At 35.9% G+C, this 14,446-nt stretch overlaps 2 protein-coding genes across 13 annotated transcripts in view; both read right to left on the bottom strand.

Annotated features, from left to right (window-relative positions):
- Positions 1-13,156, bottom strand: part of ubap2a (ubiquitin associated protein 2a) — a 38,565-nt gene extending 25,409 nt beyond the window's left edge. For 11 of the 12 annotated variants that reach the window (XR_012396572.1, XR_012396573.1, XM_017352809.4 and 8 more), the window contains exons 1-5: positions 13,092-13,156; positions 6,116-6,253; positions 2,977-3,054; positions 2,784-2,894; positions 2,039-2,201 (exon numbers count right to left, since the gene is read on the bottom strand). Coding sequence is in view for 10 of the 12 variants with exons in the window: in XM_017352809.4 (XP_017208298.1) it covers positions 2,039-2,201; positions 2,784-2,894; positions 2,977-3,054; positions 6,116-6,211 (448 nt within the window). In the remaining 2 variants the exon portion in view is untranslated. The remainder of the gene's footprint in view (positions 1-2,038; positions 2,202-2,783; positions 2,895-2,976; positions 3,055-6,115; positions 6,254-13,091) is intronic. The other variant, NM_001082838.2, reaches the window with a different exon arrangement.
- Positions 1-14,446, bottom strand: part of gtf3c5 (general transcription factor IIIC, polypeptide 5) — a 678,526-nt gene that overhangs the window by 113,141 nt on the left and 550,939 nt on the right. The window lies entirely within an intron of this gene.

Genomic DNA, 14,446 nt, shown 5'->3' with positions numbered 1-14,446 from the left:
CATGGTAAAATAACACAGAAATCGAATAATAACACTTCAGTCTTCTGCCGAAGCTCAGACGGTCTGCTTTGAGAAACTCTCAATCACAGCTGTCAATCACGATGACACGCCCAGCATTAAATTACTGCTAAAAACAAACTGTTTACAAAAATGAAGATCTGCACCTATTTCAGCACAATAACCAGTGCCTTAATCGACCAGAACCGTCTTTCGGGACATTTTATTGCAAGTGTAATAATTTTTTTTATTTGGGCTCAAGTCTCCTTCATTAACACGGAGGAGGCGGGCTTTATGACTTGTACTGCAGCCAGCCCCCAGGGGGCGATCTAACGGCCGAGACCTTCACTCAAACGCAGGCTTGCGGCACACTTGATTTAAACATATTCAAACATGTGGAATTGTACCGTTTGTAACTTTGCCAAATTAATAATAAATAATTTTATTGAGTTATTAAATGAAGACTATAAGGTATTATTATACATTTGATTGTTCAATTACTCTATACCTGAATACAGTTCGACTGTTTATTTAATTGGTATCTTTTTCTTTATCAAATTGATCTATGCTTGTAGAATATTTTATGCACTCCCTTACAGAATCATCCCAATCCATCTAAAATTATAAATTCTTTCCAAATAGTTATTCAAAAAATCTAGCAAATTTGTATTTACATTATAATATTTTATTCTGCATATATGGCAGAATAAAAAAAAGCGCCATGTTACATTTCTCCAAAATCATGCATCCCTAATATTAGCTAAGTATTTTCCTTTTAAAGAGAACAAATGGAGTCAAAGTAGGCACTTCTGAACTTGTTTGGTATTTTTATTTTGTATTATTTTCTTCTCTTTGAACTAGAAATGTGTATATTTCATACAAAGTGTGAAGCTGATCGGTCATTTCTTGTCACATGACAATAAGCTCACAAAAAAATAACAAACTTGCATGCGCAAAAGAAGCACCATGTGAACGGCCCTTGGTTAATAGCCCCAGCCATAGTTAATCCAGTGCATATTAGCCTCCATGTACAAGCTTGAAACTAGCACACAGTTGCTTAACTTTGTTTAGATGCAGCAGTTTTGTTCCGTGCAGAACCGCAATGTTGAGAAGCCTTTACGATTACTTAACCATGAGAAATTAAAGTGCGGTTAATCGTGCAATCGTTTAATTGTTGCATCCACACTCACAGAACAAGAGGGGGAAAAAAAGTCCTACAAATAGATTAGGGCTGTGCGATTAATCGAATTGCAATTTGAAACATATTAGCTAATTGCAAGAGGCTGTGATATAAAATGTATATTAATATTAATATATATAATAACTTCCCCCACCCAGGGCAAATGCATGACTGCCGTCTGTGTGTGACAGTCTTACTAGCCAATTGAGTGAGCACACTTTTGTTCTGCCCAATCAGAATTGCTCAACCAAACTATACGGAAAGCCCACAATAAAAAACAAACAAACAGAAAAGCGCGATGATGCGTGGGATGATGGAATCTGCCGTTTCAGAAGCGTTAATAGACTAATTAATATAAAAGAAAAACAGCACGTCAGTAATATGGGAATATCTTGGTGTCAGTCACAGACACCAAACAAAACCAGGTCATTTATAAGAGCTGTCGCAGAATTAAGGCCAACTCTAGGAAATTATTTGATGATTTGAAGTTATTATTATAATTTTTAATTTTAATGAATTATTATTTAATTATTTGATGCAAAAACCCACACGGTAGTGTCAGCGAAAGTATATAACACATGTGAAATGGTTAACTCATAAAAAATGGGTCTAGCACACATAAAAACAATCTGAAAAAAATAATTCCTTCATGCAAATTCATGGCTGTGACCAGGTTTTGGGTCAGGGAAATGGCTGTGTAAATAAAAGAAAATAGGTCACAAGCACAGGTGGTGGTGAAAAAAAAACTACACTTTAGCATTGCCTGAAAATTACTGCTGAATATAAGCAAAACTACTATGCAAACACAAAAAAAATAAAAATAAAACTAACAATAAATAAATCACACACCAACACACTCACCAGGCCTGTTGCGACTGGTCCCTCGGCCCCGGCGGCTCGGCCCTCCACGACCCTTGCTGCTTTCCCTCTCTTTCTTCTCCCTATTTTCCTTGTTTTCCTTACTCTCAGACGAGGGTCCATCCTTCCCGATACTTTTCTTTTTCCCCACCGTTTCCCAAGAGGTCTACAAGACAATCGAGAGATGAGCTACCTAAAATGCTCATCTACCTACCTAAAATAAGATAATACACCAGGTGTTGGGTATCGATGTTTTACAAAAAGGATTTCAAAACAGGTTTGCTAATCATCACCACTGAACCCTCATTACAAACAAAGGACATTTAGGAGCCCGTATCGTGACAGAGGTCTGTTATAACAGCGGATTACCTTCTGATCAACACTACAGAAGTGACCCAGTTTCTATTTCGGAGTTTCATTCCCAGAAATCATTCTAACAAATCCCAGTCTATAAGCAGAGGCCTCTCGAATATCACTACAACAATAGTAACAAGACGCTTTATCTCTGAAGCAGATTAGTGTTAATCACATTCGAATCTGGACATTAAACGCTGTGGTATGTTCCTTGTTAAGCTGAAAACAACACAAATCATAAAGTCAGGCTTGCTTTGCCACGAAGCAGCTGACATTAGCAACAGCATTTATGATACAAACCATTTCTACTTCCTCTTTTAAATAACTTATCATGAGTTACAGTGCCTGCTAAGTAGTCTAGACCACAGGTGCATCAGTTAAATGTGACTTTTACCGCATCAGATGTTCCCTCGAGCAGGAAGTTGATGGCTCTGTTGACGTCCTCATTACAGTCGTGAAGAGCAACCATGCAATCGTCTTGGTTCTTCCCTGTAACCTCCATTAACTGCGAGCAAATATGAACATCGCTGGGGTTAATAGAAGAGATTAAATGTAATTTTACTAGGACCGAAGAGAGCTTCTTGTACCTGTTTCACTTTGTCCTCGAAATCTGCATCGTTCTTGTCATAGATCATCTGGGCCAGACGGATCTGTTCGGCTGTAGCCTGCAATATAAGAAAACATTATGAATATCGGAATGAGCCGTATTCATTTTTAACAATAATATGGTAATTGTGTGAACTGCCAGTATTAAAATAGATAAACACCCCTAGTACAGATGTCTAGTCTAGATAAAGGACTTAAAACAACAAGTTATGGCTAAACAAGCAAGATTGTTTTAAATATCAGCACATGAATGCAATCGCAAATGTGATATTGATTTTATACAACGGAGCTGGAGCGAAACATGTGCTTCGAATGCTTTGTACACACTGTGGTGTTTTGTTCCTGGACTAATCGTTTCTAACTCAGTGGGTTGGGATATGTTTCAATGATCCATTCATAAAGACACTGTGTCTTGGTGTTAAGCAGGATTTATACTTTCGCCTGGCTCTGCTGCGCAATACCCTGCTGACTGCATGCACACAGCCACAAGATGCCGAGGCTTTCATACTTGACGCACTCACAATTGTACCATTATATGTATCAACTCAGAGTAATTGTCATGACAAAGCAGTAGTGAAGAAGTTGAATGAATGCATTTAATCATCTTTAATCTGAATAGGTTGTAGGGAAATTTAGAGTGCACTGGTAAAAATTTGAGCTTTTGGTATAGTTGGGGTTAATTTAGGTTGCAATCTATATATTTAAGCTAACTACAAGCTTAATGCCAAATTTCATATAAGATAAAAATATATATATATAACAATTTACTTAGATTTAGACAACCTGTGCGCAAAATATACATTTCGTTTCTCCTCAAAAGCGGTTAAAAGCTCGTCACCCAGCTTGGCCAGACTAAGCTCAAAGTCATGGATCTTCGGATGCAGAGTCGTATGAGATGCTAAAAAAAAAGTGCTGTGTATACCATCAGCTAAACTGAGGACGCACGCACTCAAAGTGAACTTCCGCCAATGCTGTGTTGACATCATATTTCTTGTCTCCACCCAATCAAACTTGCAAAACATCAAGTATAAACAAAGACTGTAGAATACGCAAGACGAGTCACTCATATAGTTTTGAATAGGGAAAAGTGTAACGGTTAATATGTGGAATGAAGCCCCTCCTACTGGTACCGGAGCCAATCATCGATCGCTATAGACTGATGGAGATGCTCGGACAAAACGTGTGCTTGTACCACAGTTTGTTGGTGAACAAACACACTGGAATCTTAGTAAATACTTGCTTCACAGACATAATAAATATATCCCCATAAAGCTTGGAATATGTGATTTTAAATGAACCAAGTGCACTAAAAAACAAAAGTTTTCTGGTTTTGTAATCTGTATAAAACGAACGCGAGGTACAGTGAGTCCTGTCAAATGCACATCACATGACAGCAATTACTCAAACGGCCACAAACTTGTAAACTAAGAGTCATTTTTGTTTCTGGAGGAGATTCGCCATCAAGAACAAGCTGTCAATTACTTCAGAAGAGCAGCGCGATCAGACAAACCATTATTCAGAGGATGATAATGTGTAGAACGGCCATAAATGAGGTGACTCGAGAGCGCATGCGCATTAGCAATCTGAAAATATGTTGATTTTGTTTTATTCAAACGTTTCGAAATGAAACTTATAAGACGATTGTTGTTTAATTTTTTTGGTGGTTCTAAATATATAATGCAATCGTTAGCTTGGCAAACACTTTTGTTGAATTTGATGTTTCCACATTCAGACAGAATGCTCGAGCATATTGCCCGAAAGACTTTTCAAAGATGGCCACCGAGTGAAATGCCTTGCCTTAAAGGGTGTAAATCAGCCTTTAGGTGTCTTGTCTTAAAGCAGCACTGTGCAGACTGATCATTGTATGACATTAAAGCAGTTTAAAAGCATGTGGAGAAGTTTACAATCTAATCTTCTCTGATCTCTATGATGACATACACCGATTAGACTGTGCAAAAACATTTCAAGTTAAACACACTAACATGTTTGGTTTCTAAATGAATCAGTATTTTTGAACAAACCATTTAAATAAACAATTTTTTTTGTGATTATTTTTTTCCGGGTTTTCACCTTTAATAGACAGGATGGTGGAGATTACAGACATGAATGCGTGAGGAGCAGAGAGAGGGGAAAGGATTAGAAAAGGACATTGAGTCAGGAATCGAGCTCAGGTCGCGGTGAGCACCTTAGTACTGTGTGTTGATGCTATAACCACAGCACTAAACCAGTAGGCTACAGGTGGCGACTTGAATGAATGATTTTATGAATCCTCATTAGGACAAGAAGCTCTGACCACCTACTGGCCTATTTAGAGACTTGTTTATTTATCAGTGACTAAATCAGCTAGCACATAAGCAATTACTGTCATTGGAAAATACAAAAATATGAAGATGTCATTTGAGTTTAGAGCGTGTGTGAATTTCATGCATCCCCCAGAGTATAATTTGCTACAAGCCTACTGTGCAGTATATACAGTAAACGGCCTTCTACCTTTATAGACAACATGTGACATTATGCAACAAAAAACATTTCAAACAGCACAAATTTTTTCAACAAGACATCATTACTTGGACTAGAGTTATCTCTGTAATTAAAATCGAATATCACGTTTAAAAAATTAACAGCTATAAAACAAATATGGTACATACTTAGCTTGTTGTTTACAAAGCATTGCAATTATTTCGTTATATAAACAAATAGTGACTAATCTACAGACTAATCAATTTGTGGAGATGACTAATCTATCTTGGATTTTTTTTTATTTACATGCCTTGTTATTTCAGTATTTTTTAATTAGCAGACATGCAGCATGTTCCCACTTATAAAGTTCATGCCTTTTTAAAGCAAAACACATGTCTTGCTGGGTTTTTCGAGCCTCCCATCACGTATAGAAGTTTGGCTTAGCACCACATCAAACTGTTTCCCAATGCGCTCTGTTAAGCTGTTATTTAATGCAACAGAGTCTTATGTAAATGCAGCCTGCGGAAATGAGAAGGTCAAGTCTAACATACTGCATCCCATACAATATCCAGAAGAGTACGGTCAGGAAGGAGAAACAGTAACAGCTTTATGTTATTCTCCTAACTTGGCATACGCTTCCATATGATGTTGTTTACTCACCTGAAGCTGTTTCTGTGGTTGTGTGGTCTGTGTGGTAGTGGGCAGCGCTTTGTCCCGAGTGCCCCGGGCTCGTTCGACGCCCACTGAGCTCATCATATACAGTATATACAAAACAATGTATGTACAAAACAGAAAAATCTGGAAGGAAAAAGAACAAGGGCAGAAAAAAAAAAAAAAAAAAAAACAGGAAGCGGTTATTATTCGGAAAACACTTCCATGTCCTAGTTTCTAATCCAAATATTTTGCAGACATCAGAAGAGGTTTTGTTCTAGCAAGCTAGCTGACGTTTTCTGCAGATCTTCTCTACAGTGTCCCGCGCAGCGTCAGGCAAACACACAGGGGCCGTATCGGATTTCCTTTCTCCTAAACCCAGTTGGGCAAGATTGAGCAATACTCTGACCGCCAGAAACCCTTGTAGAAAAAACAACAATCGAGCTGATCCCAGCCCTGCTGAAATGAAGACCATGCTACGAGACCACACTGGTGTCCGTTAACACTTCACAACTACCCTGTAGTGTCCTTCTGCACGCAGATCTCACCGTATCGCCATTCCTCACGCATACAAAATGACAACTCATTCCACGGGGATAAAAACACGAAGGAATCTAGATTCCTGAACATAAGCAAAGCTACTGAAGCATGCATTGATCAACAAAACATCTCAAATGCAATATAAACATCTTTGTTATATCCATTTTCTTACGGTGCTAGATTGTTAGTCCTCCTGGTGAGCGGAATTTTATTAATCATGAAAGGAAATTATATAACTTAAGATGACAAAATATGGACAGTTAATCCCTCAAATGAAAATATCCTCTGTAATCAATGACTTGTTTGTTTCAAAACAGTCCCGAGTGATTTTCTTTGTACTGAAGACTGATAAAAGCTTTCCATTTAGGGAGGAAAACATCTATATTTCATGTTCTGAATTTTAAGCACATTAAATTAAGGCATACGATAGCTCAATTTAAAGAAAAGGTCAATCCATATACAATCAAATACTAAGGATTGTTTTTCTTCTGAACACCATATTTTATTACTTCAGGAATCAGGAGTGATAAAGGCATGTCTTGTTCTGTGTAAATACAATGCTCATCATATACGAGCACACCCCTCACAAATCTATCGTTTAAATTGATATTTTTAATAGGAAGCTATACAATAATAAATTTGTGCATTTACATTAGATTAGTCAGTACTGAAGCCAAATCTGGAGCTTATCTTACAAAATAACCTACAATAACAGTCCAAAAAGTAGTACAAACAAATGTATATGTTACAGAAAAAAATAAATACAAATAAAAAAATTAAAAAAAGAGGAAAATTTAGAAGCAGCAAAAAAAAATAAATAAATAAATTGGTTGAAATTTTGTAGGGGGTAATTTTATTTGCACCATTTTGCTTGAATTTATTTTTAATATCTTTCAATTTCTAAATACGTTTGGTGTCTAAATTATTATTTTAATAAATACATCTGTTTAATAAATCTGTTTCGTTTAAATGCACTAAAATACAGTGCCTATATTCACTGAGAAATGGATACAAATATTAATTTTCAAAATGTGGTGTACTCAATTATGCTGAGCACTGTACAATCAAACACGAAGAACTGTTTTTTTTTTTTTTTGTACTGGCCCATTAATATTTTATCTTGCTGAATGAAGTTGCTATTTAAAGGGTTCAGATACAAAAACCTCTAAGTGCCGTCTGAAATTTCCATCGAAAATTAGCATTTTTCTCAGCCTCCTTAAGCTATTGAAGGTGCAGCCCTATAACATAGGGTTATATATGGGGTAACATTAAGGGTATTACGATCCTCCAAATCCTCGATTCGATAACATTTTTCGATTTTAAAGTCACGGTTCGATACAATTCTCGATTTAAAATAGAAAAATTTGAAAGCACAAGCTATGTCATTTTAAGACTTTTATGCAATATAGTAATATCTGACCTTTGTGCGCCGTGACAGTCATGAAGCTCTGTGTTGCTCTGAAGGTCCAGCAATCTGTAGTCAAGGCTACTAAATGTGCACTGCAAAGACCTTCAATAACTTTCTCCTTCACATTATTGTACATGGAGGGTATCACCATAGATGGAAGATGCGTTTCACTTGGGATTTCGTAGCGCGGTCCTAGCACGTTAATTAAATGCTTAAAACCGGAGCTTTCTACCACTGAGTAAGGTCGCATGTCCGTGGCTAAATATATAAATATATTCCCACCGCGCTGGTAATTGCCTTTGCACGTGTTAAGTTACTTGGAAGTTTTATTCCAAATGAAGATGGGAGAGTAGTTTGCGTTACACTTGTCAGTTTAACGGATAAATCTATGTTTTTGTGGTGCCTGCGGAGATGCCCTGCCATCGTGCTGCCGGTGGAATAATGTTGTAGCTATACGTAAATAGCAGAGCTTGCAAACTGTGTTTTTTGTCAACAACACAAACATGGTCAACAGAACTCACTGGAAATCCAAAATACTTCCACACCGGCCACTTCAGTGAAAGAAGAGGGGGTTCAAGTTCTGTCGGCGGGTCCCTTGCGTCTGCCATTTCCATGCTACCTTTTGGCTGTTTGTTGTAGTTGTTAGGTTGACTCGCAGTAATTCAACAAGCATGTTTTTTTACTTGGCAATTATATTTTTTGATTCGATTATCGAGACTGAGCATGAAATTCGAAAATCGAAATCGTGACACTCTTAGGTAACATAGGGTTGTATTTAATATAGGGTAACATAGGGTTGTACTTGTGCCACGACTAATATGCTAATAAGTGTTGTAAGTTTTCTATTTTTTTTAAGTTATTAGTTATTAGATCAGAGATGGCAAAAGTCTTAAAACAGTTGAGTCTTGTCCTACCCACATACAATGGTTCCAACACTCTTATTGAATTTAATTACACTAATTTAGTTATTAAGAGATAATTACTGCTATTTTAAGAGGCACAAATACTATTATAATATACTTTTAATGTGAATTTAAAAGGGCGGATGGTTGTTACTGCAGTACATGGTCTTTATTTATGTTCAATGCAAGTAAAAAGCATTTAACTTCTAAAACTTCTGCTTTTGTGTAGCAAGGAAACTAATTAAATGGTTTTGTAAACATTTTTTGGGTTAGCTGTTCCTTAAAAAAAGAAGACAAAAATATTAGATGACTTTCAAATCAAATCCTCCTCTTTAAACACCACAACAGATCAGATTCATCAGTTCCAAGAAACTAAGAAAAAGTCAGCGCTTGCACAGAAAATGAGCCGACACACATAACATCTGTGATGGATACAGTGGGCTTTTCTTGGCTGTTAGAAGAGATCTTATTGTGCAAGTTTAACCCAACCCTTCCTCACAGCAAAACGCCCAACAAGAGCGTTCCAGCTAGATTCTGATGTATGGAGATCATCATCAGGCAAAAAAAAATTCCCAGCTTGCTATATGGATCATAAAGATCTTACTTGAGTGAGTCATGCTGTGCAAATGCTGCTGGTCGCAAATGATTTAATGATGACTGTTTGCAAAACAGCCCACAAAAGTGATTTCACCAGCTGACAATGGTCTCATGTGGGGATCCTTACATTTGAGATCCTTACAAAACAGAAAAAAAAAGCTTCTCTTGGTCAGCAGACCACTCTTAGTGTCCTTGAATTTAAAGATAGTGTGTGTGTGATTAAATTAATAATAAAAGCTACAACAAATAAAACACACAATAGTGTAAAAGATAATTCAAATTAAATTGAGCAAGAGCTGCCAAAAAATATGAAATCTATAAAAAGGGATATTCTAATGTAAAAACCATACATTCAAGTTTTTGGTGTCAAGAGGTGCTGAGGATAAATGATCCTAGAATTGTAAAGTGAATTAAAGAAATAGCGTCGTATATGTCAATGGAAAAGATCACATACATTGTCAAAAAGAAACTAAATGTGTTCAAAGATATCTGGAAACCTTTTAATAACTTCCTAATGTACAATGTAAATGTTGGCACTGCCTGCTACAACACAAAGCTCTGAGGGAGTAGGGTAGTATTATGGTCTAAACATAGACTTGGGAAAGACTCTTTACCTGATTTAAACATAGTGAACACAGTGTTGTGGATGAGAATAGATGTTTACTGGGTCAGTTTAACTACTCTAGACTATATAATGCTGAATACAAGAGTTGAATCTGATAATGACAAATGTCTCATTTTACCAGTGAAAAAAATGACTTAATAATGTTGTCAAAGACAAATGACCAGCATATGTCTCAAACACAAAATCTCAACTTCATAATTATGAATAACTGTATTCTGATGTCATTACTTTACTGTAAATTAACAACCAGGACAAATTTAAAGTCTGTTTCAAGTCCACCATTCAAGTCTATACAAAATGTATCATTTTATTTTTTATCCAACAATAGACCTACAGATAGACTGAATTGTTGTTGTTTTACCACATGCTTGAGAACTATTAATAGACTACTCATATTAGCCTTTATTTTATATCTACAGAATTGTGAGAAAATTGTGATAATTTTTTTATTTTTTATTTTTGCCAGAATCGTGCAGCCCTAATATAGAGTGGCTCTTGCTAATACAGTGAGAAATTTACGAAGCAAAATGTTTGTAAGAAACCGAACATTATTACCTTTAACACACATCATCTGCATTTATGTGCGAGTTTGCTGTCGCACAATAACACATGCAAGGTTGTAAACTCACATGAGCAAACATGGGGCGATAACCGTTTTCAAACATGGTTTGGAAAAGTCAAGGTTTTAAAACCGTCAAAATTTTCTGTAATACCGTTCCTAGAGTATGTGTAAGATTTTTAATTTACACTTTTTATCTTCCGTTTTATAGGACAACAGTATCTCCAGCAGAAAATATATCCAAAGATGCCATTTAAAATTGTTAAGAAACCTGTGTTTTTGAAACTAATGAAGACAGCAGAAGTCAATGATTCATTTTCATTAATCAGCCTGACATGTTTACTGCCCCAAAATATTTTTAATCTTTCAAAAATTAAAATATATTGTTTTAAATGGGGAAAAATGTGTTGTTTTTCGCCCAGACATTTAAAAAGAATATATTTTAGAGGAGTAATCACAATATTATGACATTGTGAAACCGTGAGATTTTTTATCCAATGTTATCATACCAACAGAATTCCATATCGGCCCATGCCTAACATGTGCAAGCTTGTAAACTCACATATAAGCTGATGCTTATTGTATAAAAGCTATACAGATTATAAGACATATATGTTTAATTATACGCACAAATAAATCATTTGCCTTCATAAGACCTCAATGTATCTTCAGAAGCCACTCGTATTAATTGTGTTTGCCTTATATGTTTTTTTAAATTTAAAACGTCAATTAGCTATTAAATGATCAAGTAAGCATACTGACTAATCTTAAATATCTACAAAAACAAAAAATGTTTGGTAAACGCCTGATCCTTCACTAAAATAAACAACCTGGTTTTCCATTTAATAAACATGCTCCATATTTATGTGTGAGTTTGCAGTCGCACATTAACATATGCAAAGTTGTAAAGTCACATATGAGCTGATTATATAAGTCATATACAGATTATAATACATATATGTTCTATTATATGCACAAACCAATTAATTTGCTTTCATAAGACCTCAATGTATCATCAGAAGCCACTCAAATTGTGTTTTGCCTATATATGTTTTTTTTTATTATTCTAAAACGTCAAGTAGCTATTAAATGATCAAGTTAGCATACTGACCAATCTCAAATACCTACAAAAACAAAATGTTTAATAAACGACTGATCCTTCATAGAAATAAACAACCTGGTTTTAGCTTTAATAAACATGCTCCACATTTATTACAATAACATATACAAGGTTATAAACTCACATATTAGCTAGTTATACAAGATATATACAGATTAAAATAAAAAATGTTTCATTATAAGCACAAACCAATAATTTGCTTTCATAAGACCTCAACCATTTAATCATCATAAGCCACTGGTAGTATTAGTGTTTGCCTATATTTGTTTGTTTTTTTACTCTAAAACGTCAAGTAGCTATTAAATGATCGAGTAAACACGGTGACAAATCTCAAATACCTACAAAAACAAAAAGAGGTCGAATTTCTGACTGATTCTTCACTAAAATAAACAATCTAGTTCGTCTTTTTCCCTGTTCGAAGCGCAGTGAAATCAAATCACAAAGGTAAACAACTGCCAAAAATATGCGAGAGATATTTATACGTTCATTAAACAAAACGTGATGGCTCAATCAAATACACATCATATACCCACAACCAAAACATATGCCCAAACAACGCAGTCTGCCATCTGAGTAATTACAAACACGATCTAACGTTATACGCTTAAAAACAAACCGGGTTCACAATCATAACAACGCTACGTGACGTGATGCCTTAAACAAAGAGAATTTAGATCAAGAAGCGGAGTCAGCATCCCTACTTTATCTTTACAGATCCGTTAAGGATGTTCGGACACATTCAAGCTACTCAAAGATGCTTATGGACCTGATAAATGTGTGAAATCGGAGTTGCTAAAGAGCATAAGCGCAGAGACTCTCGGCTCTCCTTTGTCCATGATCTCTAATGTCATTTCCTCTCACCAATTGTTGTAGCTTAGCTGGCTAACTCGCGACCGCCCGGCGTCCTTGTTCAAAACATTTAAAGCCTAAAGAGTATTCAAACACCAAGATGTACACCAATGTGTTGATTTAATGCGAGAAAACCCGGTTGGACGAGGATGCGGGTTTGTTGTGAAGGGATATTTAAGGGAAAACGGTCTCACACAGAGCTAAAGCCGAATAAGCTAAACTGAAGAGGCAAAACAAAGCCATTTAAAAGACAACATAACCTCAAAAAACATTCAGCGGCGGATTAAAACAGACGAGCGACAGAGAAAAAGACATGTTAACTACATAACACTTGATATGGAAGGACAAGAAACAGTCTGAAATAGAGATTTGTTTTTTTTATTACCTGCTAACACGCTTCACTCAGCCAGCAGCAGACTCCGTCACGTGACCGTCACCGCGCTTCTCTCCATGCAGATCCCGCAGGCGCGCTCCCGCACCAGCAGGCACATTCACAAGTGCGCGCACACGTACACCATGAGCAATACAAATAACTCAATATGTAATGATGCGTAGTAAATCACGACTAGGACTGTCTTAATGTACCCTCAATATACTCACTGCGCATTTTGCGCTTAGGATTTTATGTTTCTATGTTTTAAACAAGGGATTCCTTTCATAAGATCGATTAAATTAGGCTTTGCTGTGCTGAATTACATGTATTGCAACTCTCTAAAGATCATAGACGGGAACGCGCGTTCAGTAACGCTACTGTTTATAGTTATAATAACACAATTTGCGCCCCCAGTGGTTTACTTCAGTGCATTATTCATCTATAATACAATATCTATCTATCTATCTATCTATCTATCTATCTATCTATCTATCTATCTATCTATCTATCTATCTATCTATCTATCTATCTATCTATCTATCTATCTATCTATCTATCTATCTTAGTATTCCATCCATCCTATCTATCTATCTATCTATCTATCTATCTATCTATCTATCTATCTATCTATCTATCTATCTATCTATCTATCTATCTATCTATCTATCTATCTATCTATCTATCTATCTATCTATCTATCCATCCATCCAATCTATCTATCTTAGTATTCCATCCATCCATCCATCCATCCTATCTATCCATTCATCCATACTATCCATCCATCTATCTATCTATCATAGTATTCCATCTCTATATCCATCCATCGATCCATCCATCCATCCTAGTATTCCATCTATCAATCCATCCGTCCATCCATCCATCCATCTATCTATTTATTGTAGTATTCCATCTAGGGTTGTAACGGTATGAATTTTTCACGGTATGATAATCGTCTAAAACAATACCACGGTTTGACGGTTTCGCGGTATACGGTATGTTACAAATGTTACAAAATAATAGAACAGTGAAGCAAATTTGACTTTTTCCAAATAATATATTTTTAGTTACTATAAACAACACCACTTACAATGAACAAATAAAAATAAGAAAATAATAAATAATGTGTCAAAGTCCAAATAAAGTCCAAATAAACATGGTGCAAATCCTCAGTAAAAAATAGATATAAATATTTACTATACTATAAATAGTTAAATAACGAAACTAGATTCAATATGGAACATCCTTAGGTTTTATGTGCCAGCATGGATATGGTTGTCTGTGGATATGGATTTGGATATGGTTGTCTGCAATGCAGACAAACAGCTGCACCTTCATTTGCGTCTTTTGAAAACAGCAAGAGCAGCAGT

Source organism: Danio rerio, chromosome 21 (genome assembly GCF_049306965.1).
Source record: "Danio rerio strain Tuebingen ecotype United States chromosome 21, GRCz12tu, whole genome shotgun sequence".
Classification (NCBI taxonomy): Eukaryota; Metazoa; Chordata; class Actinopteri; order Cypriniformes; family Danionidae; genus Danio; species Danio rerio.
The sequence above is the reverse complement of the archived record's forward strand: the minus strand, read 5'-3'. Positions and strand labels throughout refer to the sequence as shown.